At 43.4% G+C, this 25,762-nt stretch overlaps 1 protein-coding gene across 1 annotated transcript in view; it reads right to left on the bottom strand.

Annotated features, from left to right (window-relative positions):
- LOC309553978 (alpha-2,8-sialyltransferase 8E-like) overlaps window positions 1-25,762 on the bottom strand; it is an 82,151-nt gene that overhangs the window by 23,979 nt on the left and 32,410 nt on the right. Inside the window, exons 2-5 of the mRNA XM_082255497.1 lie at window positions 19,381-19,461; window positions 13,644-13,730; window positions 10,417-10,561; window positions 5,009-5,121 (exon numbers count right to left, since the gene is read on the bottom strand). Coding sequence (XP_082111623.1) covers window positions 5,009-5,121; window positions 10,417-10,561; window positions 13,644-13,730; window positions 19,381-19,461 — 426 coding nt within the window. The remainder of the gene's footprint in view (window positions 1-5,008; window positions 5,122-10,416; window positions 10,562-13,643; window positions 13,731-19,380; window positions 19,462-25,762) is intronic.

The following is a 25,762-nucleotide window of genomic DNA, read 5'->3' as shown; positions in this document are numbered from 1 at the left end:
TTATTTAGCAGGGCAATGGGTCTATGCGAGACACATAAACTTGGATCCTTAGGGGGCTTATAAATCAAAACAATGTGGGTAGGCCTCATAGAGGCAGGTAGCGTACCCTCGGAAACACATTGGGAGTATAAGGAAGCCAATATAGGGGCTAGTATCGTGATATGCTCTTTATAGAGATCAATGGGGAGACCATCTGGGCCTGGTGCCCTACCCGATGGAAATGAGCATATGGCTTTTGCTACTTCCCCCGCAGTAAAGAGGAGTACTAAGCCTGAGCGCTATACATCCGAGAGCCATCCCAAAGCCACCTTGTCTAGTGTGGAGGCCAGGGAATGAGGAAAAAAATTGGTGGATAGTGTAGAAGTATAAAGGGTATTGTAATAACTACAAAACGCCTATAGGATGTCTTCTCGGGCAGAGACAGTGCCCCCAGTAGGGACTCGTATTTCAAAGATAGTGGTGGTTGGATGGTCATTCTGTGCTAATAGAGCCATTTTTGGAGTGGTATTGAGGGAGGTGAGTGAGTTCAGGCAAGTGCAAATTGAGCTCCCACTGGGGGACGTGTAAATGAATAATATAGTGTCACTGGTGTCAGAATTATATGCCTCTGTACGGGCTGTCAAGACTCCTGAAAAGAACAGGTGGCAGAATTTAAGTCTGGTTTGAGAGCAGCTATGCAGGAAGTGCATTGACCTCTGGTGCAGGTCCTAAAGGCATCCCAGGTGACAGGTTGAGAGGACAACCTCCATTAGTGTCCCAGGGTTCTCATTTTTAACTTAAGCCCTGATGAACTGTTCGTCTTTGACCCCTGAAACGTGTTGGCTGTCTTTTAGCATAATACCAGTAAAATAAATTGGACTTTTTTTTTGGTCTTTCCATGTATGCACATTTTTTTCCTAAAACTTGTGTCAGTATATTTTTTGCTCTCTGTATTCTGTTGGGGAAGTTTCACTTCATATTCCAAAAACACAAAAGGAAATAAGAGGTAAACTCTACAAAGTGAGGGGAATTCACCTCTTCTCCCAAGTTCTTTTTTCCCATCTGTGCCCTATTGGGGAGATTTTCTTTCACTTTCTGCCTCAAGACAAAACAGAAAGTAATAAAGATCTTTCCAAAGTAAGACAAATCCTCTTGAAGACAGTTGCTACCAGAACAAATGCCCCCTTGGAACGTTCCTACTCCTGTTGTGATGACAATTGTAGATGTAGCACCCTCCTAGTTAGGTGCTAGGTAAAAGCATTTGGTTGCTCTTCTGCTTATCAGGGAGCAGTGTTTCTAGTTTTGCCTGTTACATGTGTCCATGTGTGATTCACTTGATCTAAGGGAGTGTCCCCACTGTATCCAATAGGGGAGCCTGTTGGATAGTGGAGGAAACCCAGCCAGTGACACACAGACTTTTGTGACAGTCCCAGTGGGAGGGCACAACCGCAGTGCATCCTGGGATTGATCATAAAAGCCAAGGGCACATGCGACAGGGCATCTTTGGCGGGAAGCAGAGTCCCAAGAGGAGGGTATCCTATCAGAGAGGGAGTGGTTACAGGCAGTCGGCCTAGTGGACCAGACGTGTGGGGCTGAGCTGTAAGGTCCTGTGGAAATTGACCGTGGAGCAGTGGCAGAGATTCCTGCGAAAAACAGTGTCCGTGAGTACCAGGGAGCTTGCCAGGGGTCTGCCCAGGAAGGGGACCACTCCAGGCAGAGTCAGTGGACAAAGGCCAGCACACACAGTGGGTCAGAAAGGGGGTGCCAAGATAGACCCTGAAGAGAAACTTAAAGTACTGTTCATCATTTAAAACCTTCACCTCAGTGAAGCAACGGCCATGGCCTTGCTGTACACACCACAGATAGTTGTCCTCAAGTTGTGCATAGTTGTTAGTTGGAGTATCCCACTCATCCCTTCTCCCATCCCAGTTCCAAAATAAAATACAAAAAACCAAATCCCCTGGACTGTTCATTGACTGAGCCGAGGACTTAAAGCTATAAGTTCCATTGTCTGTTGTTATGGGTAACCCAGGGGAATCCAATCCAGTGGCGGCCTGTGCATAGGGGGCGCCAGGGCACCGCCCCCCCTAAAAAAAAGGAAAAAAAAAATTACAAAAAGAACAATAAAGTTAAAAAAAAAAAAACGCGTTCGCCGGCCTGTGGTGGCTATGAAGGGGGAGAGGTTTACGACCCAGAAGAGGTGCCGATTGGCTGTCTTCTGGGGGCGTAACCTGGGCGCAGGTCATTGCGCTAGGACACCCCCACTTTCGTGATATCCTGGCTGTGATTGGTCCAGTCTCCAGCCTGGACCAATCATCATCCAGGACATCCGATTGTGACCCCGCTGACGTCGCAATGAGGGCGGTGCCGGTGCGTGCATCAGTCACTCACCGTCACCGCCCAGTCAGCTTCCCGCCGCCGAAGAGGAGTCCAGTCCGGAGAAGAAGCCGGCGCCGGTCACCTTCCCGCCGAATGAAGAAGAGGAGAGGGAGAGGACGCCGTGACTCACAGGTAAGTGCACTGCTCTCAGTCGGGCACGCACGCATAGCTCTGCATTGGGGACATGTATACTGGTGGTCACTGGCTGCACTGGAGGCATGCACGCATAGCTCTGCATTGGGGACATGTATACTGGTGGTCACTGCACTGGAAGCATGCACGCATAGCTCTGCATTGGGGACATGTATACTGGTGGTCACTGGAGGCATGCACGCATAGCTCTGCATTGGGGACATGTATACTGGTGGTCACTGCACTGGAAGCACGCATGCATAGCTCTGCATTGGGGACATGTATACTGGTGGTCACTGGAGGCACGCACGCATAGCTCTGCATTGGGGACATGTATACAGGTGGTCACTGGAGGCACGCATAGCTCTGCATTGGGGACATGTATACTGGTGGTCACTGGCTGCACTGGAGGCACGCACGCATATCTCTGCATTGGGGACATGTATACTGGTGGTCACTGCACTGGAAGCATGCACGCATAGCTCTGCATTGGGGACATGTATACTGGTGGTCACTGGAGGCACGCACGCATAGCTCTGCATTGGGGACATGTATACTGGTGGTCACTGCACTGGAGGCACGCACGCATAGCTCTGCATTGGGGACATGTACACTGGTGGTCACTGCACTGGAGGCACGCACGCATAGCTCTGCATTGGGGACATGTATACTGGTGGTCACTGCACTGGAGGCACGCACGTATAGCTCTGCATTGGGGACATGTACACTGGTGGTCACTGCATTGGAGGCACGCATGCACGCATAGCTCTGCATTGGGGACATATACGCTGGTGGTCACTGCATTGGAGGCACGCACGCATATCTCTGCATTGGGGACATGTACACTGGTGGTTACTGCATTGGAGGCATGCACGCATAGCTCTGCATTGGGGACATGTATACTGGTCACTGCATTGGGGACATGTATGCTGGTCACTACATTGAAAGGGGGCATTTATACTGGTCACTATATTGAAGGGGGCATGTACTGTGGGGTTTATGCTAGAGGGCCTGTACTGTGGGGTTTGTGCTTGAGTTGTTTGTGCGGGGTTTGTGCTTGAGGGGTTTGTGCTGGGGGGGTTTGTGCCACTTTCAGTCCATGTATCCCATAATAGTCTGTCTCTCACAGTATATCCCATAATAGGGCCCCTGTTCACTATTATGGGATATACTAGTACTGATGGACCCCTTAATATGTGATATATTGGGAGAATTGGTTTACGCAAGCAAAATACAGGGGCCAAAATGGGTGGAGTCTATACGGGGTGGGGCTTCTGAGAAATGGGAGGGGTCAAAATGGAAGGGCGGGGTCTTGCGCCCCCCCATCTTAAAACTTCACCAGCCGCCACTGATCTAATCTAAGCAGCTCCCATGGGGGCAGTGCTACATAAATTTTAGGATTTCCCATCCATTTTGGTCCAAGCGATAATGGTCAACTAGACAAATGGAAGTTGGTGGATCATCAATAAAAACCTGACGATTTCTCACCATTCCACACTTCACTCAAAACCTAGAAAAAAAATGCTATGATTAGCACAGCTGAACTATAACATTCTTGCCTAAAAAAAATTAAGAATAGAGAAGGACTGGGCACTCCAAATGATGCTTATCTCTGGGGGGTTGTGGTAGAGAGAGTAAGTTAATTAGTTTGAATTTATGAGATAGCACTAGACATTCTAGAGAGGGATCGTTTGTGGTTGCTGAACCTAGAAGGGTTTCCGAGTCTGTTGATGCCAGGTCAATGTATCCTCCTAGGAATCCACCACAGACAAACCCATCTTTCCAAGCCATGGCCCTAAAAGAAGGCATTTGCGTTGGAGATTTTATGTATATTATATATGGTTACCAAAAAAGGAGACTTTTTAATGATAAGAAGCACTCTAAGACTTTTCTTTAATGGCCTTTCTTATTCACCAAAAAGAAGTATGGCAGTTTTCATCACTGATTAGTGAATAAAAAGACACACATTGACCTAAGTCAGTGAATCAGCGCTCACTGGACCACTCTGGAGGGGACCACATGACCAGTGGTGCCACAGATGAAATCACAAATTAAATAAATAAAAAATAAAAAAAATGAATTGAGTGACAATGGAAATATTACAGGGCAAACAAGATACAAGAACCTCAAATGTATAGAAGTCCTATTCAATCATGCGATGATCCCGAGTGGATGGATCCTTGCTGATGAAAGAGTACAAAAAGTCCAAATCAGAGTACTGGGGTGAAGATTAGACAGGCACCTCCTCAAGAGGTAGGGATACTCTCCAAACATGTAACAAAGAAAAAGAACAAGGGCGCCAGTTCTTTTTCTTAGTTTTCATCACTGAGTTGGCTTTAGAAGGTCAGATTCACCATGTTCCAGTGATCATGGCTCGGCCATAATGGGGTAAATCCCTAAGGTACTTCTTGGCTGGAGGTAGATCACGTAGCCCAGGCTGAGAATTTGCTTTGGTACACTGTACATTCTAATGCTGTATATTGCACAATATACCTACATAGCACTGTCCATTCCTCACCTGAACACAAAATCCATTCTGTCAATTTCTTCGCCACAGAGACTGTTCTGTAAAATGCCACCATTGCCAACCACAGCACAGGTCTTGAAGGGCTTCCTGAGGAATGGAGAAATCTAAAAACAAATATATAGAATTAACTAATGGGGATTTGTGATTGGTTTCCCATTAATTGGAGTGTGTGTATATATATGTGTATATATATATACACATGGTATCTCACAAAAGTGGGTTCCATCTCACATTTTTGTAAATATTTTATTATATCTTTTCATGTGACAACACTGAAGAAATGACACTTTACTCCAATGTAGTGTCCAGCTTGTATAACAGTGTAAATTTGCTGCCCCCTCAAAATAACTCAACACACAGCCATTAACAGTATGGTTATGAGTAAGCGACTGGGAATGTCGCGAAACGCGTCAACCTACACATCTGCTTGTACACTGTCTGCCTTTATTTGATCTTACTTGAAGAATAAAGGAAACACTTTTCTGATTTGAAAAAAACTACCAACCAGAGTGCGGTCATACTTCCTCTCACTTTGCATGCTTTTGGATTACGGATCCGACCTGCACCAGGTTCCCGAACACACACCTGAGCGGGTACACCCTTCTGTTTTCACACAGCCATTAATGTCTAAACCGCTGGCAACAAAAGTGAGTACACCCCTAAGTAATATGTCCAAATTGGGCCCAAAGTGTCAATGTTTTGTGTAGCCACCATGATTTTCCAGCACTACCTTAACCCTCTTGGGCATGGAGTTCACCAGAGCTTCACAGGTTGCCACTGGAATCCTCTTTCACTCCTGCATGACGATATCACAAAGCTGTTGGATGCTAGAAACCTTGCGCTCCTCCACCTTCCATTTGAGGATGTCCCACAGATGCTCAATAGGGTTTAGGTCTGGAGACATGCTTGGCCAGTCCATCACCTTTACCCTCAGCTTCTTTAACAAGGCAGTGGTTGTTTTGGAGGTGTGTTTGGGGTCGCTATCATGTTGGAATACTGCCCTGTGGCCCGGTCTCCAAAGGGAGGAGATCATGCTCTGCTTCAGTATGTCACAGTACAGTTGTCATTCATGGTTCCCTCAATGAACTGTAGCTCCCCAGTGCCGGCAGCACTCATGCAGCCCCAAACCCTGACACTCCCACCTCCATGCTTGACTGTAGGCAAGACATAATTGTCTTTGTACTCCTCACCTGGTTGCCGCCACGCACGCTTGGCACCATCTGAGCCAAATAAGTTTATCTTGGTCTCATCAGACCACAGGACATGGTTCCAGTAATCAGTGGCGTAGCGTGGGTTGTCAGCGCCCGGGGCAAGGTAAGTAATTTTCGCCCCCTACACAAATCTACTAGACCACTACACTGACCACTACAGAGACCTACCTTTTACCCAGGGGCGTAACTACAGGGGATGCAGGGGTTGCAATCGCTACCGGGCCCCATGCTCCAGGGGGCCCGGTAGCAAACCAGTGGGTGAACTTCCAGGATCGCAAAGGTCACACTTGCGACCGGACCCTGGCATTGCACCACTGTGGGGAGGCCCCAAGATTGCAGGAAGGGAGCCCACAAGATTGCAAAAAGGGGGCCCACTGCAGAACCTGTGAAAGAATCCTGCTGCGGGACCGTAATAAAAGGCCATGCAACGAGTGTAAAGAGCCCCAGGATTAGTGGGAAGAGCCCTGGGCTTGAAGGTAAGGGCCCCGGCCAGGGGTCTGGGGGGCCCTTCATGGTTTCTTGCATCAGGGCCCTGAAGGTTCTAGTTACGCCTCTGCTTTTACCTACACTGACACCTTCACTGACACTTACAATGACCCCCCCCCCACAGTGACACCTTCACTGACAACTACACTGACCCCCACCCCCCATACACTGACACCTACACTGACCCATCTACACTGACAACTTCACTGGCCCCCCTTACACTGACAACTACACTGACCACCCCTACATTCCCACATACATTGAGACCTACACTGACAACTACACTGACACCTACACTGACCCCCCCCCAACACTGGCACCACACACTGACTCCCCTACACTGACCCCCCTACACCAAGACCTACACTGACCCCCATACACTGACACCCCCTACACTGACCCACACACTGAACCCCCCCATACACTGACACCTACACTGACCCCCCCCACTCACTGACACCTACACTGACACCCCCCATACACTGACACCCACACACTGAACCCCCCATACCCCGGCCCCCCCCATACTGACCCCTCATACACTGACACCCCCACTGACCCCACACACTGACACCCCTACACTGACCCCCCTACACCAAGACCTACACTGACCCCCATACACTGACACCCCCTACACTGACCCCCGCATACACCGACACCCCCATACACTGACCCCTACATACACTGACCCCTACATACACTGACCACCCCCTAAACTGCCCCCCCTACACTGACACCCCCATACACTGACACATACACTGACACCACCTACACTGATCCCCCCCCATACACTGACACCTACACTGACCCCCCTTACACTGACAACTTCACTGACCCCCCTTACACTGACAACTTCACTGACCCCCCTTACACTGACAACTTCACTGACCCCCTTACACTGACAACTACACTAACCCCCCTTCACTGACCACCCCTACATTCCCACATACACTGAGACCTACACTGACCCCCCCCTACACTGACACCACACACCGACTCCCCTACACTGACCCCCCTACACTAAGACCTACACTGACCCCCCTTAAACTGACAACTACACTGACCCCCCCTACACTGACACCACACACCGACTCCCCTACACTGACCCCCCTACACTAAGACCTACACTGACCCCCCTTGAACTGACAACTACACTGACCCCCACCCATACACTGACACCTACACTGACCCCCCCATACACTGATACCTACACTGACACCCCCATACACTGACCCCTGCACTAACCCCCCATACACTGACACCTCATACACTGACCCCCCCATACACTGACACCTACACGGACCCCTACACTGACCCCCCCTATACACTGACACCTACAATTACCCCCCCATACACTGACACCTACACTGACACCCCCTACACACTGACACCCCCATACACTGACACCCCCCTACACTGACCTATCTCCCCCCTCCCATGTCCACTTCAATTGGGATCCTGGAGCAGCACATCATCACTGATCACTCACCTCTTTCAGAGTCCAGACACTGGGGACTTGAGGAGGCGATCTGGAGCAGAGGAGAGACACAGCGTGTCAGCAGCAGCAGCCAGCGTGGAGGCAGCTGGTAAAGACAGCAGGGAGAGACTCCAACAGCGGCGCTGCACATGCACCGAGCCACCGGTGTTGGCTGCCATCTTCACCCACGACCAGCCCCGCCCCCTGGCCGCACATGACACCTTCAGCGTCCGCCGCTCATCCTGCACAAACAGGCAGTAAAGGAGCCAAGTGCAGGAAAGAGCGGGCGGGCCGCCGGACGAGCACTCTCACAATAAAGGGATGGGGACACTATTATCTTGCGGAAGACGGGCGTGGAATGCGCCCCCTAAATGTTGCGCCCGGTGCCAGTGGCCCCCTCTGCACCCCCCACGCTACGCCACTGCCAGTAATCTGTATCCTTAGTTTGCTTGTCTTCAGCAAACTGTTTTCGGGCTTTCTTGTGCATCATCTTTAAAAGAGCTTCCTTCTGGGATGACAGCCATGCAGATAAATGTGATGCAGTGTGCGGCGTATGGTCTGAGCACTGACAGGCTGACCCCCCACCCCTTCAACCTCTACAGCAATGCTGGCAGCACTCCTATGTCTATTTCCCGAAGACAACCTCTGGATATGACTCTGAGCACGTGCACTCAACTTCTTTGGTCGACCATGGCGAGGCCTGTTCTGAGTGGAACCTGTCCTGTTAAATCACTGTATGGTCATGGCCACCGTGCTGCAGCTCAGTTTCAGGGTCTTGGCAATCTTCTTGTAGCCTAGGCTATCTTTATGTAGAGCAACAATTATTTTCATTAAGTTCTTTGCCATGAGGTGCCATGTTGAACTTCAAGTGATCAGTATGAGAGAGTGAGAGCAATAACACCAAATTTAACACACCTGCTCCCCGTTCACACCTGAGACCTCGTAACACTCATGAGTCACATGACATCGGGGAGGGAAAATGGCTAATTGGGCCTAACGTGGACATTTTCACATAGGGGTGTACTCACTTTTGTTTCCAGCGGTTTAGGCATTAATAGCTGTGTGTTGAGTTATTTTGAGGGGACAGCAAATTTACACTTTTATACAAGCCGTACACTCACTGCTTCACATTGTAGCAAAGTGTAATTTCTTCAGTGTTGTCACATGAAAAGATATAATAAAATATTTGCAAAAATGTGAGGGGTGTACTCACTTTTGTGAGATACTGTATATATTTACACATACTGTATATATTTATTTTATTATAGTAGATACCTAGCACAGCCCCCTCCCTCCCTGTATATCCTCCTGGGGTATCTAAAGTACTTTCTTTGCAGGCTAAACTCCTCTCTCTCCCACCTCCCTACATAACCTTTTATGTAGCAGCCAGGGAAGGAGCAAACGGGAATACTCTGGGGAGTAAGTGGGGGCTGCTGACCTCACATTCAAAATGATGGTACCCTGCAGGAGTCAAAGGGTGTTTGGATGTCTACACAAGAAAACGTTTTTTACAGGTAAACAACGTGCATAAAATCCAAAAATGCACATCTTATTAGAAGCCTGTTGTTGAAATTAGTGGTCTGGCGACAAGGTCTCTTTAGGTTTAGTTTCTGTGGTACACTATAAGCTGGCCATACACTATTATATTTTCGACCAAACGCTCATAAAGACATTTGTATGAAAACTCTCAAGTACGCTCGATGACCTAAAAAATTTTGTTCAAAAGTACTTCAAGATTCCATTTGCTTTTAACATTTCTCAAACAAAACCACATACAATGTCAGAAATTTGTTCGTTTGAGAAAAATTTTCCATCCTACTCGAAATTTCTTGTCACTGAGGTTGAAAACAAATGTCAATTTGACCCTACTAATGATTAGAAAATCAAACAAATGTTTCAAAAACAAAATATTTTGACAAAAATTCTATTAGTTGTATGACCAGCATGTATTAAGGTATTTTGGATATCAAAGCTGGGTAAATCTTCAAGAGGTGTTCTTTGAGATACAAGCTTGCAGGGCTCCTAGAAAAGGTTTGAAACTTCTTAGACTCCATCCTCCAGCATAAGCCCGCAGCTACAACTGGTCATATGGACCTTATTTAGTATATTCTATTGTGTATACAACTTTAACAAATATTAATGAATTTGTTAAAACAAATATAATTCTGCATTTAACAAATTACTAAAAAATTTAACAAATAAGTGATAACTGATGAATGACTTACCTTTGGCAGCATTCGAAAGATTTCCTTTGTTACTGCAATTTTTTTGCCATGGTTTGTCTCATATTTCAGTTTATGTCCAAGAGGAGCATTGTCCTGGGTGACCACTAACATGTTTCGTGCATTGCAGCAATTTCCTAATGCCAATCTGTCAAAGAGTCACAGTTTATAACAGCCGAGGTAACTGTGTAATCCACAGTTTATTATCCATTTCATAATCATATACATAAACATATAAATATATACACATATGTGACGGGAATCACTTTGGGCGCGGGGTGACCAGGAAACTGGGGGGCACTGGGGATATGGTTTGGATGGCTCCAAATGGGACAGTGATATTCAGGAATGATGTCTCTCTTGAAATATGAAGATTTTATTCCCTGCACATTGTGAGGTCCATGACCAGGAAGTACAACTCCTAATATGGGCATTCCAGGAAGTTTAATCTGGAGACCGATTGCCTAACGATGTTGCTTTTGTCTGAAAAAATAAATTGTCATATTCTTGTCTGAGGTGGCTTTCCATTCACCTATTGTTAAGTGTACTAATGAACTCACCTGTTGTCTGCTAAGGGATGTATTGACACTCAGAGTAATGTGTATTGGGGGCTCGTTATGTAACCATTGTGTGATGTTGGGGGCTGTATTTGGGTCATTGTTCATGTAGTGACTGCATTACTTCTGACGTGTATATAAAGTGTGTATTCCTTTTCAATAAACAGTCTGATTCCTGCTTGCCCCTCAATACAGAGCCTCGTCTTGTACTTGGGGGGGGCGATTATTCGTATGGGTTTCTTGTTCGACTGAGTGGAGTGTCCAGTAGCTGCCTTTGTGTTCGGTAATGAAATGTCCTAAATGACTGTAACCCCTTTCATACCCGGGTTGTCGTTACAACATATATATCATATCAATCTCCCCCATATAATGTTCTTAAGAAAAAGGAGATTTCTGGAGGAACATCCTAAAAATGTGCCACCCCTCTGAAATATGAGTGCCTAAATGTATTCTTTTAGATGTTTATAGAGTGGAGAATAAAGATGAGTGAAGTTGTGAGTTTGTCATTTTGGCCAAATGCACTAAAGCCAATTGAGAAGGCAAAATTAGGATTTTTTGCTTATTTTTAAAGAATTTAGCTGGCAAAAAATAATGTTACAAAATTACAATTAAACTATCCTGGACATTTTATTGTGCCAAAAATTACCCATTACTACCATTCCATGTTGGTTAGCGTGGCTTACTGGGGCTCCTCCTGGCTCTCGAGCCAGCCATCTCTCTGCTCAGAAGCCGAAACAGACAACAGCGGTCCTGCAGGAGCATCCACAGACTCTGATACCAGATGAGCATGTTTATATTTCACCTCTTGTGAGGGTTTTAATCCTTTGTTATTAAAACCTTTTAAGTGGGAGACTACACTTAGTTGGCGCTTCCTTCCCTTCCTGCTTCTTTCCTTCTCATAACAGATATTAGCATTCATCAGTAATTAGCATTCCTCAGCCATTCAGTTCCCAGAAATAATGTAGAGGACTGAATGGTCTATAAAACAAATGTTGGGAAAACATTTGAAGGTGAAATCATAGCAGTAGTAGAGTATTGTAACCTGTTAGTCATTGCATAATGAAGAACATTTGGAGTTTATACCCTTTATTGAGTGACGCTCTTGATTGACAAGCCTAATTTATTAAAACTGCAAGTTTTGGAGATACCTTGGAATCCTTTTATCAGGCTGTATAAAGCCTAAGGAAGGGATCTAAGTTGACCCAAAAGTTTGCCTTATTAATAACTTAAGTTAGCCAATAAAGTATACTGCTTAAACCACAAACTTTCTCATGAAGACTAAATTTAGCTGCAAAGTTTTTTTGGTGAAATCACTCATTTGCAGGGTAGCCATCAGAAATTTGGGGTCCCTAACACAGCTTTAGGTCTGCCCCCCCCCCCATGGCTGATAACCAACATTCTCCATGGCCCACCCACTGGCTGTCCCTCAGAATCTGACAGCCCCATATATTCAGCAAAGGGACAACCCAATCCAGCAAAGAGATGGGAGCAGAGAAGCAAGGTCCATAAAGACATGGATGTGCGAGTTTGTGGTGGAGAACCTTGACAGGCCTGCACCTGAGTCCTGACCTCAACCCGATAGAACACCTTTGGAATGAATAGGAGTGAAGACTGTGAACCAGGCCTTGTCCAAAATCAGGGCCTGACCTCACAAATGCGCTTTTGGAAGAATGGTCAAATACTCCCATAGACACACTCCTAAACTCTGTGGACAGCCTACCCAGAAGAGTTGAAGCTGTTATAGCTGCAAAAAGGTGGGGCAATTCGATATTGAATCACTCCCATAGACACACTCCTAAACTTTTGGACAGCCTTCCCAGAAGAGTTGAAGCTGTTATAGCTGCAAAGGGTGGGCCAACTCAATATTGAACCCTACGGACTAAGACTGAGATGCAATTTAAGTTCATGTGCGTGTAAAGGCAGGCGTCCCAATACTTTTGACAATATAGATATACGGTATATGTATATATATATATATATATATATATATATATATATATATATATATACACACACACACAGTATATGTATACCTTGGCAGTTTCTTGGTGGGATGGGGGGAGGGGGACAAGCAAGTTTTTTAAGAGGCAATCAACTAACTCAAGCTACTTTTTGATTCATATACAGTTGCTATAATTTTCTATTTGTCTGAATTTTGATTGTGAAACACCTAAAGCTCTTTGTATGGTGTTGCATTTATCAGCAGTAAAACTTTAACAAAGGTCCTAACTCTTTTCCACTCTATCCAGAGCAAAATTAAAAGGTTTTGATTGGAGTTGGGTTTAAATAAATCACCAAACCTTTAAAGCCCAACTCAAGGCTTAGACCTCTCTATCTGCCATCGTCCAACCTTCCCTTTGAGGACCCCACATGTATGTTTTGCTCTTTTTTGTATTAATAATCTTTTTTGACAAGTCAGCATGCCAGTCATGTGATGTGGTGGGTATTCTTCTTTGCCTTTTATCTGGCCCGTGGAAGTCCTCTACTGATGCAGAGAGTGGTGCTGGCATGATGGCATCAGCACTGCTCTCTGCATTAATACACTATGAATGAAGGGCAAAGTGGTAATGCCCCTTTAGGTGGCGGGGCCATGAACCCCATTTAGTGTTCATAGTATGTTCTTAGCCTTCTGGAAAGAAGTTTTAAAAGGAAAACATTACATGGAATACTCACTTAACTTTATTATGTTCAGACTCGTTGTATTGCCATGGACAATGCCTCAGTTCATTAACAAACGTCTTTAAGCCATTGGCTTTAACTCTATGTGGAAAGAAGAAAATAAAAAGGAACCTGTTATCCACTTGTAGTGTTTATAGGAATTCAAGAAAAGATAAAAAATATTTAAAACATTTATTTTTATATCAGGCATACTTTTCCAATTTTGGGAGCAGTGCCGGGACAGGATCCTGTGCCACCCAAGGCAAGGATTCCCCACAAGCATTTAACCGGTTCCGGGCCGCCCACCGCATATATACTGCGGCAGGCTGGCCCTCCTGCGCGAAGTGACGTAGGGCTACGGCAGTTAGGGGGCGAGCGCGCTCCCACCCCCACTCGACAGCGGGGACTCCGATGCATGGGTCAGTCGGCTCCAATTTCCGCCTGACAACCGCGATCGCTCCCTGCTGAGAGAGAAGGACAGACAGCTGTTGTAAACACAGCCGACCGTTCTTCTCTCTGGAATGATCACAGCGCTCCTGTGATCCTTTTATATAGGATCACAGGTCTCTATGGTCATTCCATAAGCCATGCCCCCATACAGTTAGAATCACTCCCCTAGGCTCACATTTAACTCATTGATCACCCACAGTGTTAACCCCTTCCCTGCCAGTGTCATTATTACAGTAGCAGTGCATATTTTTAGCACTGATCACTGTAGTAATATCACTGGTACCCCCAAAAGTGTCAAAAATGTCAGTTAGGGGTCCAATCTGTCTCATTTGCATTCAATGTTGCAGTCCCGCAAAAAAAAAAAACGCAGATTGCCGCCATTACTAATTAAAAAAAAACAATAAAAATGACAAATCTTTCCCGTAGTTAGTAGACGCGATAACTTTTGCGCATACCAATCAAAATACGCTTATTACGATTTTTATTTACCAAAAATATGTAGCAGAAAACAAATTGGCCTAAAATGTTAAAAAAATTAGATTTTTCCTTTTTTTTTTTTTTTTGGGAATGTTATATAGCAGAATGTGAAAAATATTGTTTATCAGCATTGTTGCTCTTTTTTTGTTTATAGAGCAAAAAATAAAAATCGCACAGGTGATCAAATACCACCAAAAGAAAGCTCTGTTTGTGGGAAAAAACAACGTCAATTTTATTTGAGTACAGCTATGCACGACCGCGCAATTGTCCGTTAAAGCAACGCAGTGCCGAATCGCAAAATATGGCCTGGTCATTAAGGGGGGAAATCTTCCGGTCCAGAAGTGGTTAATAAATTGCTACAAAAAAAATGCCAATAAAAATAGTAAGAATTCATTAAAAATTTAATTTGATTTTTTAGGGTTAAAAAAATATTTATATTAAATCCCAAAACAAAAGAAATGACCTTATTGCTGCTTGTCAATTCATAGATGCGGTGATTGCATTTGTTTTCTTTTTTAAGGCTTTTTTCTCTTTATTTTAACTTGTTTCTCCTGCCAGTAAATTTGCGGTTTTTCAATTTCCTTTAAGCTGTCCAGGAAAAGTGGCAGTTAGAGGGTTGAGGCAAACCCTTCACCTTTGGCAGAGGTGCTTACAATGGTCAGCTTTTATTTATTTATGTAAAACCTTTATCCCAAAAGGATAAAAAAAAAAATAAAGGTTGCTGTAACTGTTGAAAATCGTTGGCTGGAGTTCAGCATTAAAGTATATGTGAATCCTCACCTTGTAAAACAACCCATTCAGTTTAAAATATAAATGAAGGACAAAACATGTAAAAACAAAACAAAACATTATAAATACTCCCCCTGCATACCCTCGGTTCCCAGCTGCAGCAGAAGCTGGGGGGAGAAACAGCAGTGCAATGATCTTTCCAGTGAATGGCTGTGCAGGGTGAGGAGCTGTGAGCGCAAATCTGATCATTGGATTAGCTTCCAGCACAGCTAGAGAACTGACCACGCTGTACTCTCATGCCTAGTTCGGTCAGTTAAAAAAAATAGGAAAGCAGAGGGACTGGCAGAACACCAGGAAGCAATACAAAGATAACAGGAGACTTTTTCACACAAACACATGGTACAGCAGGCACATATCAGGAATATGAAATGTTGGGTTTACATATTCTTTAATTTGTTAGTCAAGTCCATGTAAATTTTCTAACACGCCCCTCCCACCAGACTGACAATACTGTCCAAAGGTGTCTTCATTGCTCCCTAAGACAGGAAATGTGTTACTGGCCAGATCTCCAGGTGAAAATAAAGAATAAAAGCCTAAAAATGAAAACAAAGGCAGCCATCACATTTAAAAAATTGGTAAGCTAAACAATATTATATTTTTGGTTTTGGTTTTAATACCGCTTTAACTATAAATTTTATCCTGCCATATGTCCCTTTTATAAGGCCCCATTCACACCTGGGTGTTTTTCAGCTCATAAAATGCTCATCTCTGAAGTCTCAAAATGCCCAACAAGCAAAATCCCATTCATTTCAATGGCTCCTGTTCACATCTGAGCATTTTGTCGCCTGAAGTAAAATGCCCGAAGCTCAAAAAAATACATGAGCTTCTTTTCTGGCAGATTACAGGCGTTTTTGTTAGATGTCAATGCCTGCCTCCAAACACCTGCAAGAAACACCTGAAAAAAAGCCTGCAAAAACACCTAAAAAAGGCCTGAAAAAAAGCCTGAAAAAACAACTGAAAAAAAAGCCTGCAAAAAAGCCGGAAAAAACACCCGAAAAAAGCCTGAAAAAAGCCGGAAAAAAGCCTGAAAAAAACACCTGAAAAAAACCTGAAAACATCCGGAAAAAAAGCATGAAAAAAACACCAGAAAAAAGCCTGAAAAAAACACCAGAAAAAAGCCGGGAAAAAAGCCGGAAAAAAGCCTGAAAAAAGCCTGAAATAACACCTGAAAAAAGCCTGAAAAAAAGCTGAAAAAAAACACCTGAAAAAAGCCTGAAAAAAACACCTGAAAAAAGCCTGAAAAAAAGCTGGAAAAAAGCCTGAAAAAACACTTAAAAAAAGCCTGAAAACATCCGGAAAAAAGCCTGAAAAAAACACCTGAAAAAAGCCGGAAAAAAGCCTGAAAAAAAAGCCGGAAAAAAGCCTGAAAACATCCGGAAAAAAGCCTGAAAAAACACCAGTAAAAAGCCTGAAAAAATGCTGGAAAAAAGCCTGAAAAAACACCTAAAAAAAGCCTGAAAAAAAGCTGTAAAAAAAGCCTGAAAAAACACCTGAAAAAAGCCTGAAAAAACGCCTGAAAAAAGCCGTAACAAAGCCGGAAAAAAGCCTGAAAAAACACCTGAAAGAAGCCTGAAAAAACGCCTGAAAAAAGCCTGAAAAAACGCCTGAAAAAAACCTGATAATACACCTGAAAAGAGCCTGAAAAAAACACCTGAAAAAAGCCTGAAAAAATGCCTGAACAAACACCGGAAAAAAATCTGAAAAAACGCCGGAAAAAAAGCCTGAAAAAACACCGGAAAAAAGCCTGAAAAAAACGCCTGAACAAACACCGGAAAAAAACCTGAAAAAACACCTGAAAAAAGCCTGAAAACACACCTGAAAAATGCCTGAAAAATGCGCAGGTGTGAATGGAGCCCTAAAGGCATTCGAATGATGTTTCTAGCACAAAGTTTTTTTTATTTTAATTAAGCGCTACAAATACAAACAAACTCAATGTTTACATAAAGATAATAAAAAAAAAGAAAATGACTGTTAAGGGGAAGGAAGAGAATGAGTTAACAATGATGTATAACTGCTTGCCGCCTTCCCTATAGCAGATTTACTGCTTCAGAAAAATGTAGCATAAAAATGTATATAATGTATTATAATAAAATATAGAAATTGTAAAAATAGAAGGTATAAAAAATTGGTATAATTACAAACCCAATTCCAAAAAAGTTGTACAAATTGTGAATAAAAACAGAATGCAATGATGTGGAAGATTCAAATTTCAATATTTTATTCAGAATACAACATAGATGACATATCAAATGTTTAAACTGAGAAAATGTATCATTGTAAGGGAAAAATAAATTGATTTTAAATTTCATGGCATCAACACATCTCAGAAAAGTTGGGCCAAGGCCATGTTTACCACTGCGTGGCCTCCCCTCTTCTTTTTATAACAGTCTGCAGACGTCTGGGGACTGAGGAGACAAGTTGCTGAAGTTTAGGATTAGGAATGTTGTGCCATTCATGTCTAATACAGGCTTCTAGTTGCTCAACTGTCTTAGGTCTTCTTTGTCGCATCTTCCTCTTTATGATGCGCCAAATGTTTTCTATGGGTGAAAGATCTGGACTGCAGGCTGGCCATTTCACTACCCGGATCCTTCTTCTACGCAGTCATGATGTTGTAATTGATGCAGTATGTGGTCTGGCATTGTCATGTTGGAAAATGCAAGGTCTTCCCTGAAAGAGATGATGTCTGGATGGGAGCATATGTTGTTCTAGAACTTGGATATACCTTTCAGCATTGATGGTGCCTTTCCAGATGTGTAAGCTGCCCATGCCACACGCACTCATGCCACCCCATACCATCAGAGATGCAGGCTTCTGAACTGAGCGCTGATAACAACTTGGGTTGTCCTTGTCCTCTTTAGTCCGGATGACATGGAGTCCCAGTTTTCCAAAAAGAACTGCAAATTTTGATTCGTCTGACCACAGAACAGTTTTCCACTTTGCCACAGACCATTTTAAATGAGCCTTGGCCCAGAGAAAATGCCTGCCCTTCTGGATCATGTTTAGATATGGCTTCTTTTTTGGCCTATAGAGTTTTAGACGGCAGCGGCGAATGGCACGGTGGATTGTGTTCACCGACAATGTTTTCTGGAAGTATTCCTGAGCCCATGTTGTGATTTCCATTACAGTAGTATTCCTGTATGTGATGCAGTGCCGTCTAAGGGCCCGAAGATCACGGGCATCCAATATGGTTTTCCTGCCTTGACCCTTACACACAGAGATTGTTCCGGATTCTCTGAATCTTTGGATGATATTATGCACTGTAGATGATGATAACTTCAAACTCTTTGCAATTTTTCTCTGAGAAACTCCTTTCTGATATTGCTCCACTATTTTTCGCTGCAGCATTGGTGGGAATTGGTGATCCTCTGCCCATCTTGACTTCTGAGAGGCACTGCCACTCTGAGAGGCTCTTTTTATACCCAATCATGTTGCCAATTGACCTAATAAGTTGCAAATTGGTCCTCCAGCTGTTCCTTATATGTACATTTAACTTTTCCGGCCTCCTATTGCTACCTGTCCCAACTTTTTTGGAATGTGTAGCTTTCATGAAATCCACAGTGAGCCAATATTTGGCATGGCATTTCAAAATGTCTCACTTTCAACATTTGATATGTTATCTATATTATATTGTGAATAAAATATAGGTTTATGAGATTTGTAAATTAGTCCATTCCTTTTTTACTCACAATTTGAATAGTGTCCCAACTTTTTTTGGAATTGGGTTTGTATAATAAATACATATATATAATAAATTGTAGAAAAAATGAATAAACTAAACGTTAATAGCTTAAAAAAAAATAATAAACCATAATATATCAAAGCAGATTCTAAAATGGAATAGGACCAGTAAACTTAAAACTAAATGTTATCTATAGCTGGACTACAAGGGTTGTTTTGGCTCATATAATAGTATACAATATAATAAAATAGAAATAAATTTAATAAAAAAAAATGGACTTTACAAATACAAACAAAAATTGCACTCACAGAAGCAAAGAGCTGATATAGTCATTTGAGAAGTGACTTCATTACTTACAATTTCAATGGCATTTTTGAAATGTTGTTTCTCACATTCTCACAGTTGGAAATTGGGGAGTTTGTAAAAGACATTCTCCTCCTAAAATGGAGAAAAAAGGAGAAACTGCAAGTTGTGTTAAAATGCATTTTCAGGCCAAACTTTTTTTTCTTGGATTTGGATAGAGAAGAGATATGGTTAAATTGCTGTCAGGCTACTTGACGGCTACAGCACGGCCGGCTAGTTCTGGGAGGCCATCATATGATGGCCTCCCGTGATTGCAGCTGCTGAGCGCCTGCTGGGGGGTGCGGGCTGCACGCTCTGTGATCGCAGTGTCCTCAAGATACTGCTAATCACAGATTGAGGTAAAGAGCCAATCAGCCGCTCTTTACCAAGCTATCAGCTGTGTCCAATCACAGCTGATCACAGAAGCCGGTTATTGGCTCTCTTCTCCTTTCCTCGCGCTGTCAGCGTGATGAAAGGAGTGCCGATAAACGGCTTCTGTAAAAGGGACATGTACCCTGATTATTAGTTTAGTCCCTCTAGTGCACACCATTGATGCCAATCAGTGTCCCCCAGTGCTGCCAATCAGTTCCCATCAGTGCCCCCTCATCAGTGTTATCTATCAGTGCCATCTACCAGAGCCCATCAGTGCCACCTAGCAGTGCCACCTATCAGTACCACCTTTCAATGCCACCCATCAGTGCCCATCAGTGCCCCCTGTCAGTACTGGCTATCAGTGTCACCTATCAGTGCCCATCAGTTCCACATATCAGTGCAGCCTTATTAGTGCCTCAATATCAGTGCCCACCAGTGCTGCCTCATCAGTGCCCATCAGTGCAGCCTCATCAGTGCCCATCAGTGCAGCCTATCAGTGCCCCATCAATGCCCATCAGTGCTGCCTCATCAGTGCCCATCAGTGCAGCCTCATCAGTGCCCATCAGTGCAGCCTCATCAGCGCACATTAGCAAAGGAGAAAAATGACTTGCAACATTTTATAACAAACTATGAAAGTTTTTTTTTTCAAATTTTCTGTTCTTTATTAATTTATTTATCAATGAATTAAAAATCCAGTGGTGAATAAATACCACACAAAAAAAACTCTATTTGTGTGAACAAATTTATAAAAATGCAGTTTGGGTACAGCGTTACATGACCACGCAAATGTTATTCAAAATTTAATAAACAATATTGCTGCGCCAAGTGAAAAAGATATCAATAAATGTGTCTGGATAACTTAAATAAGATAACAACTCAATGTTAATAAATCAACTCTAATAGTAGTGATTTCCAGTGATATTAATAGTCCCAATTAATAGTGAACAAAAAAATTAAATCAAAATGAAATATTCAATCTTCATCTGTGTTCACAAAAAGAAAGTGCTGCATGCTTCACTCCAGTGCTCCCAGTGATTAGTGCAGATAAGCAGCTCACCTTAGGACTAGACTCCTGAGAGTCAAACACGCTTTGGGATGTAAGGATAACAGCCTGATGTCCCTTCTTTCACTGCCTCCAGCTAACACTCCGTGTAGACCAGGAACCCGGTGTGTATAAAAGAAGAGAAGATCTAATGCTCTCTATTTTGCAAAAGGCTATTTATTCCCTCTTAAACAGATGACATTACACTTACATTCAATTGCACTTAAAGCAGTGCGGGCTTCTCACATCATAAACAGCTCTCTGTACACCTCCAGGAATCGACATACTCCGAGCAGGCTCCTCCCCTGTACACGTTGCGTCAGAGACTTCGTCAGCAGTTACCCCAGCTGCAATGTTAGAATTTAGATGGACAGCTGGGGGGGGGGGGGGGGGAGGCGGTGAAGCTCAGCTGCCTTTTTCTATGCCCCCCTCCCCGGGTTACCTGTGCCCAAAGAGCCCATTTAGATTTCCCCCCACCGCTTGTTCTGGGAAGAACTCCAAAATTTTGGATTTCCCCTCACTTTCATTGACAATGGTCACCAGGACAAATACACATATAGCATACTGAGTACACATGACAATGGTCATCAGGGCAAATACACATATAGCATACTGTGTACACATGACAATGGTCATCAGGGCAAATACACATATGACACACTGTGTACACATGACAATGGTCACCAGGACAAATACACATATAGCATACTGTGTACACATGACAATGGTCATCAGGGCAAATACACATATAGCATACTGAGTACACATGACAATGGTCATCAGGACAAATACACATATAGCATACTGTGTACACATGACTATGGTCATCAGGGCAAATACACATATAGCATACTGAGTACACATGACAATGGTCATCAGGGCAAATACACATATAGCATACTGTGTACACATGACAATGGTCATCAGGGCAAATACACATATGGCACACTGTGTACACATGACAATGGTCACCAGGACAAATACACATATAGCATACTGTGTACACATGACAATGGTCATCAGGGCAAATACACATATAGCATACTGAGTACACATGACAATGGTCATCAGGACAAATACACATATAGCATACTGTGTACACATGACAATGGTCATCAGGGCAAATACACATATAGCATACTGAGTACACATGACAATGGTCATTAGGGCAAATACACATATAGCATACTGTGTACACATGACAATGATCACCAGGGCAAATACACATATGGCACACTGTGTACACATGACAATGGTCACCAGGACAAATACAAATACACATATAGCATACTGTGTACACATGACAATGGTCATCAGTGCAAATACATATATAGCATACTGTGTACATATGACAATGGTCATCAGGGCAAATACACATATAGCATACTGTGTACACACGACAATGATCATCAGGGCAAATACACATATAGCATACTGTGTACACATGACAATGGTCATCAGGACAAATACACATATAGCATACTGTGTACACATGACAATGGTCATCAGGGCAAATACACATATGGCATACAATGTACACAGAAAATAAAAATTGCAAGGGGAAATAGGAGGATGTTTTTGGCACAAGTGACTATGCATGTCTCTTCTGCCAAAAACCCCTACCTCCTTGCAATTTTTTTTATTTTTAGTGTTTTAATCGACTTTAACCGCATGCTGAGCGCCCGCCCACCGCAGTTTAACTGCGGCAGGCTGGCTCGGCTGCGTGAACCGAGATAGGGGTACTTCGGCTTGTAGGAACGGTCTTAGGGGCTCCACTAGGCAGCGGGAATGCCAATGCATGGGACTGGCGGCACCCATTGCCGCCAGGCACCCGCGATCGCTCCCCACTGAGAGAGAAGGACGGTCAGCTGTTGTAAACAAAGCCGACCGTTCTTCTCTCTGAAATGATCACAGAGCACCTGTGATCCTTCTATAGAGGATCACAGGTCTCTATGATCATTTCACAAGCCCCTCCCTCCAAAGTTAGAAGACACTCCCCTAGGCTTACATTTAACCCCTTGATCACCCACTAGGTTAACCCCTTCCCTGCCAGTGTCATTAGTACAGTAACAGTGCGTATTTTTAGCACAGATTACTGTAATAATGTCACTGATTCCCCCAAAAGTGTCAAAATATGTCAGTTAGGGGTCTGATCTGTCCTGCCTCAATGTCGCAGTCCCGCTAAAAATTGCAGATCGCCGCCAGTAGTAATAAATAAATAAATAAAAATGACATAAATCTTTTCCGTAGTTTGTAGACGCGATAATTGTTGCGCAAGCAGCGGCTGGTGAGGAGGGAGATAAATAGCGGTGGTTGGCTCGAGTGCCCACGATCTCTGTTGAAGTCATCCAATGACGAAACGTGCCAGGGCGTGAGCACGCGATCACCCCAGCAACCTAGACGCTGACGGCAGTCACGGAAGTGTCCGAGTATCTCCGAACGCTGACGGAGCTGGGGTTGGGGAGATCTCGGTGACACAGCGCTCTATCTGTCTCTGTCCGTTGGATGTATTTTGTGCCTTTATCCTTCTTTGCTTGTGAGTTTAATGTGATGGGAAAGGGGTCTTTTTGTGAATCAATAAAATAGTGGTTTTGACTACTGCCCTATGAGTGCCTTTCTCTCTCCATGCTCACATGTGATCCTGCTGGAAGAGTTTTTGGTTTTGGTTCTATACCTCAGAGCTGGACTTCGGAGCATTTGCCTTTGTATGGTCAGGACGGGGATCCATCCAGAGCAAGGGGGTTTATATAAGGCCCATTTTATCATATCTCTGGTGAGTTTGTATTGCCTTAGGGGGTCACGAGGTGCGGTGGAAGTTTTCATAATTACTCCTTCACTGAGTAATTGGCCATTTGGTGATTGGCCATCCCTCCTGAGCTACACCTTTGTGGACTTTATATTCTCAACAGTGTATGAACTATAAACCTACAAACGTTTATTATTGCTTGACATATACCAGCGCTGCTTATGTGTTTTACTTTCTGTCTGGACTGACATTGGAGGGTTTTTCACATCTTTATTTGCATTTGTGTTGCGCAAGCCAATCAAAATACGCTTATTGCAATTTTTTTTTTTACTAAAAATATGTAGCAGAAAACAAATTGGCCTAAAAGGATGAAAAATTTAGATTTTTAAATTTTTTTTTTTTGGGAATGTTATATAGCAAAATGTGAAAAATATATATTCTTTTTTTTCAGAATTGTCGCTCTTTTTTTGTTTATAGCGCAAAAAATAAAAATCGCACAGGTGATCAAATACCACCAAAAGAAAGCTCTATTTGTGGGAAAAAAGGACGTAAATTTTATTTGGCTACAGTGTCGCATGACCTCGCAATTGTCCTTTAAATTAACGCAGTGCCGAATCGCAAAAATGGCCTGGTCATTAAGGGGGCAAATCCTTCTGGTCCAGAAGTGGTTAATATAGAACTTTTTTTTTGTTTTAAATGAAATGTGAAAGGGTTAAACCCTTTGTGGGGTTTTTATTGTTGCCTGTGTACCTGCTGAGTAGATTCCCCCCTCTGCTGGTACGAATGATCATTTCTCCCGGGACTGAAAGTGAGAGGAAATATTAAATTTACAGTTGTGAGAAAAACAGGAAATCTTGCAATGAGAAGATATTCTGCAGTGTTGGCCAGTAATACAGAGATTTCCTTTGATTATATATTTCCTGTTATGTTTCTTAGAAGTGAGAGGTAATCTTGTCCTAACCCTTCCACATTCAATCCAAAACAAAATCATTTTTTTTTTTCATTTTTTTTGCTGGGATTCTACTTAAATTTAATTTACGTGCAAGAATGGCTTCCTTTTTTTCTTGAAATGTCGGGACTATTGGGTGTAATTAACTAATAGAATAGAAATGATTTTAAAAGCCATGTATATTTCATATTTCGTATATTTCATATTATGCATAAGAGATTCTGAATGGCATGGCTTCCATCTTGTTTTTAAGGTCAAACAAAGTTCATATATACTTGTTAAACAAAATGTCTCTTACAAGCTTACAAGAGAGCATAGAATTTCAACAATAGGGTCTTATAATTTCAGCAGACATTTCTATTTTCTTTTGTCATAAATAAGCTGATACATTGACATCTCTATCAGATAACAGATGTTAAGGGGATGGTAGTGTCAGTCTGTCTATAAGTATTTAACAATAGACAATGGCTCAGTGTTTTTCGTCAGACAAAATATAAATGTTAAAGATACATTATTATATGTGTGTGAAGATATTAGCCATAATTATGTCATTATATTATGTAAGGCATATACATATATATACAGTGGCGGCTGGTGCTCAAAATTTTTGGGGGGGGGGGCGCAAAAAGAAAAATGTAATAGGTATTGCTTCGCGTCAAAAAACGCAGTAAAAAATTGCGTGACTTTGAAGTCATGGTACAGGCATGGCACAGGTGATGGTACAGGCATGGCACAGGTGATGGTATAGGCATGGCACAGATATGGTATAGGCATGTCACAGGTCATGGTACAGGAGATGGTATATGCCCCCTTTCAATGCAGAGACCAGTGTACATGCCCCCTTCAATGCAATAAACACTGTGCTGTGCCCCCTTCAATGCAATGAACACTGTTCTGTGCCCCCTTCAATGCAATGAACACTGTGCTGTGCCCCAACAATGCAGAGTTCAGCGTGCATGCCCCCTTCAATGCAATAAACACTGTGCTGTGCCCCCTTCAATGCAATAAACACTGTGCTGTGCCCCCTTCAATGCAATAAACACTGTGCTGTGCCCCCTTCAATGCAATGAACACTGTGCTGTGCCCCCACAATGCAATGAACACTGTGCTGTGCCCCCTTCAATGCAATAAACACTGTGCTGTGCCCCCTTCAATGCAATAAACACTGTGCTGTGCCCCCTTCCATGCAATGAACACTGTGCTGTGCCCCCACAATGCAATGAACACTGTGCTGTGCCCCCTTCAATGCAATAAACACTGTGCTGTGCCCCCTTCAATGCAATAAACA

Source organism: Pelophylax lessonae (assembly GCF_965119305.1).
Source record: "Pelophylax lessonae genome assembly, chromosome: 4".
NCBI classification, from domain to species: domain Eukaryota; kingdom Metazoa; phylum Chordata; class Amphibia; order Anura; family Ranidae; genus Pelophylax; species Pelophylax lessonae.
Note: the sequence above shows the minus strand (reverse complement) of the source record. Positions and strands in the feature narration are given on the sequence as shown.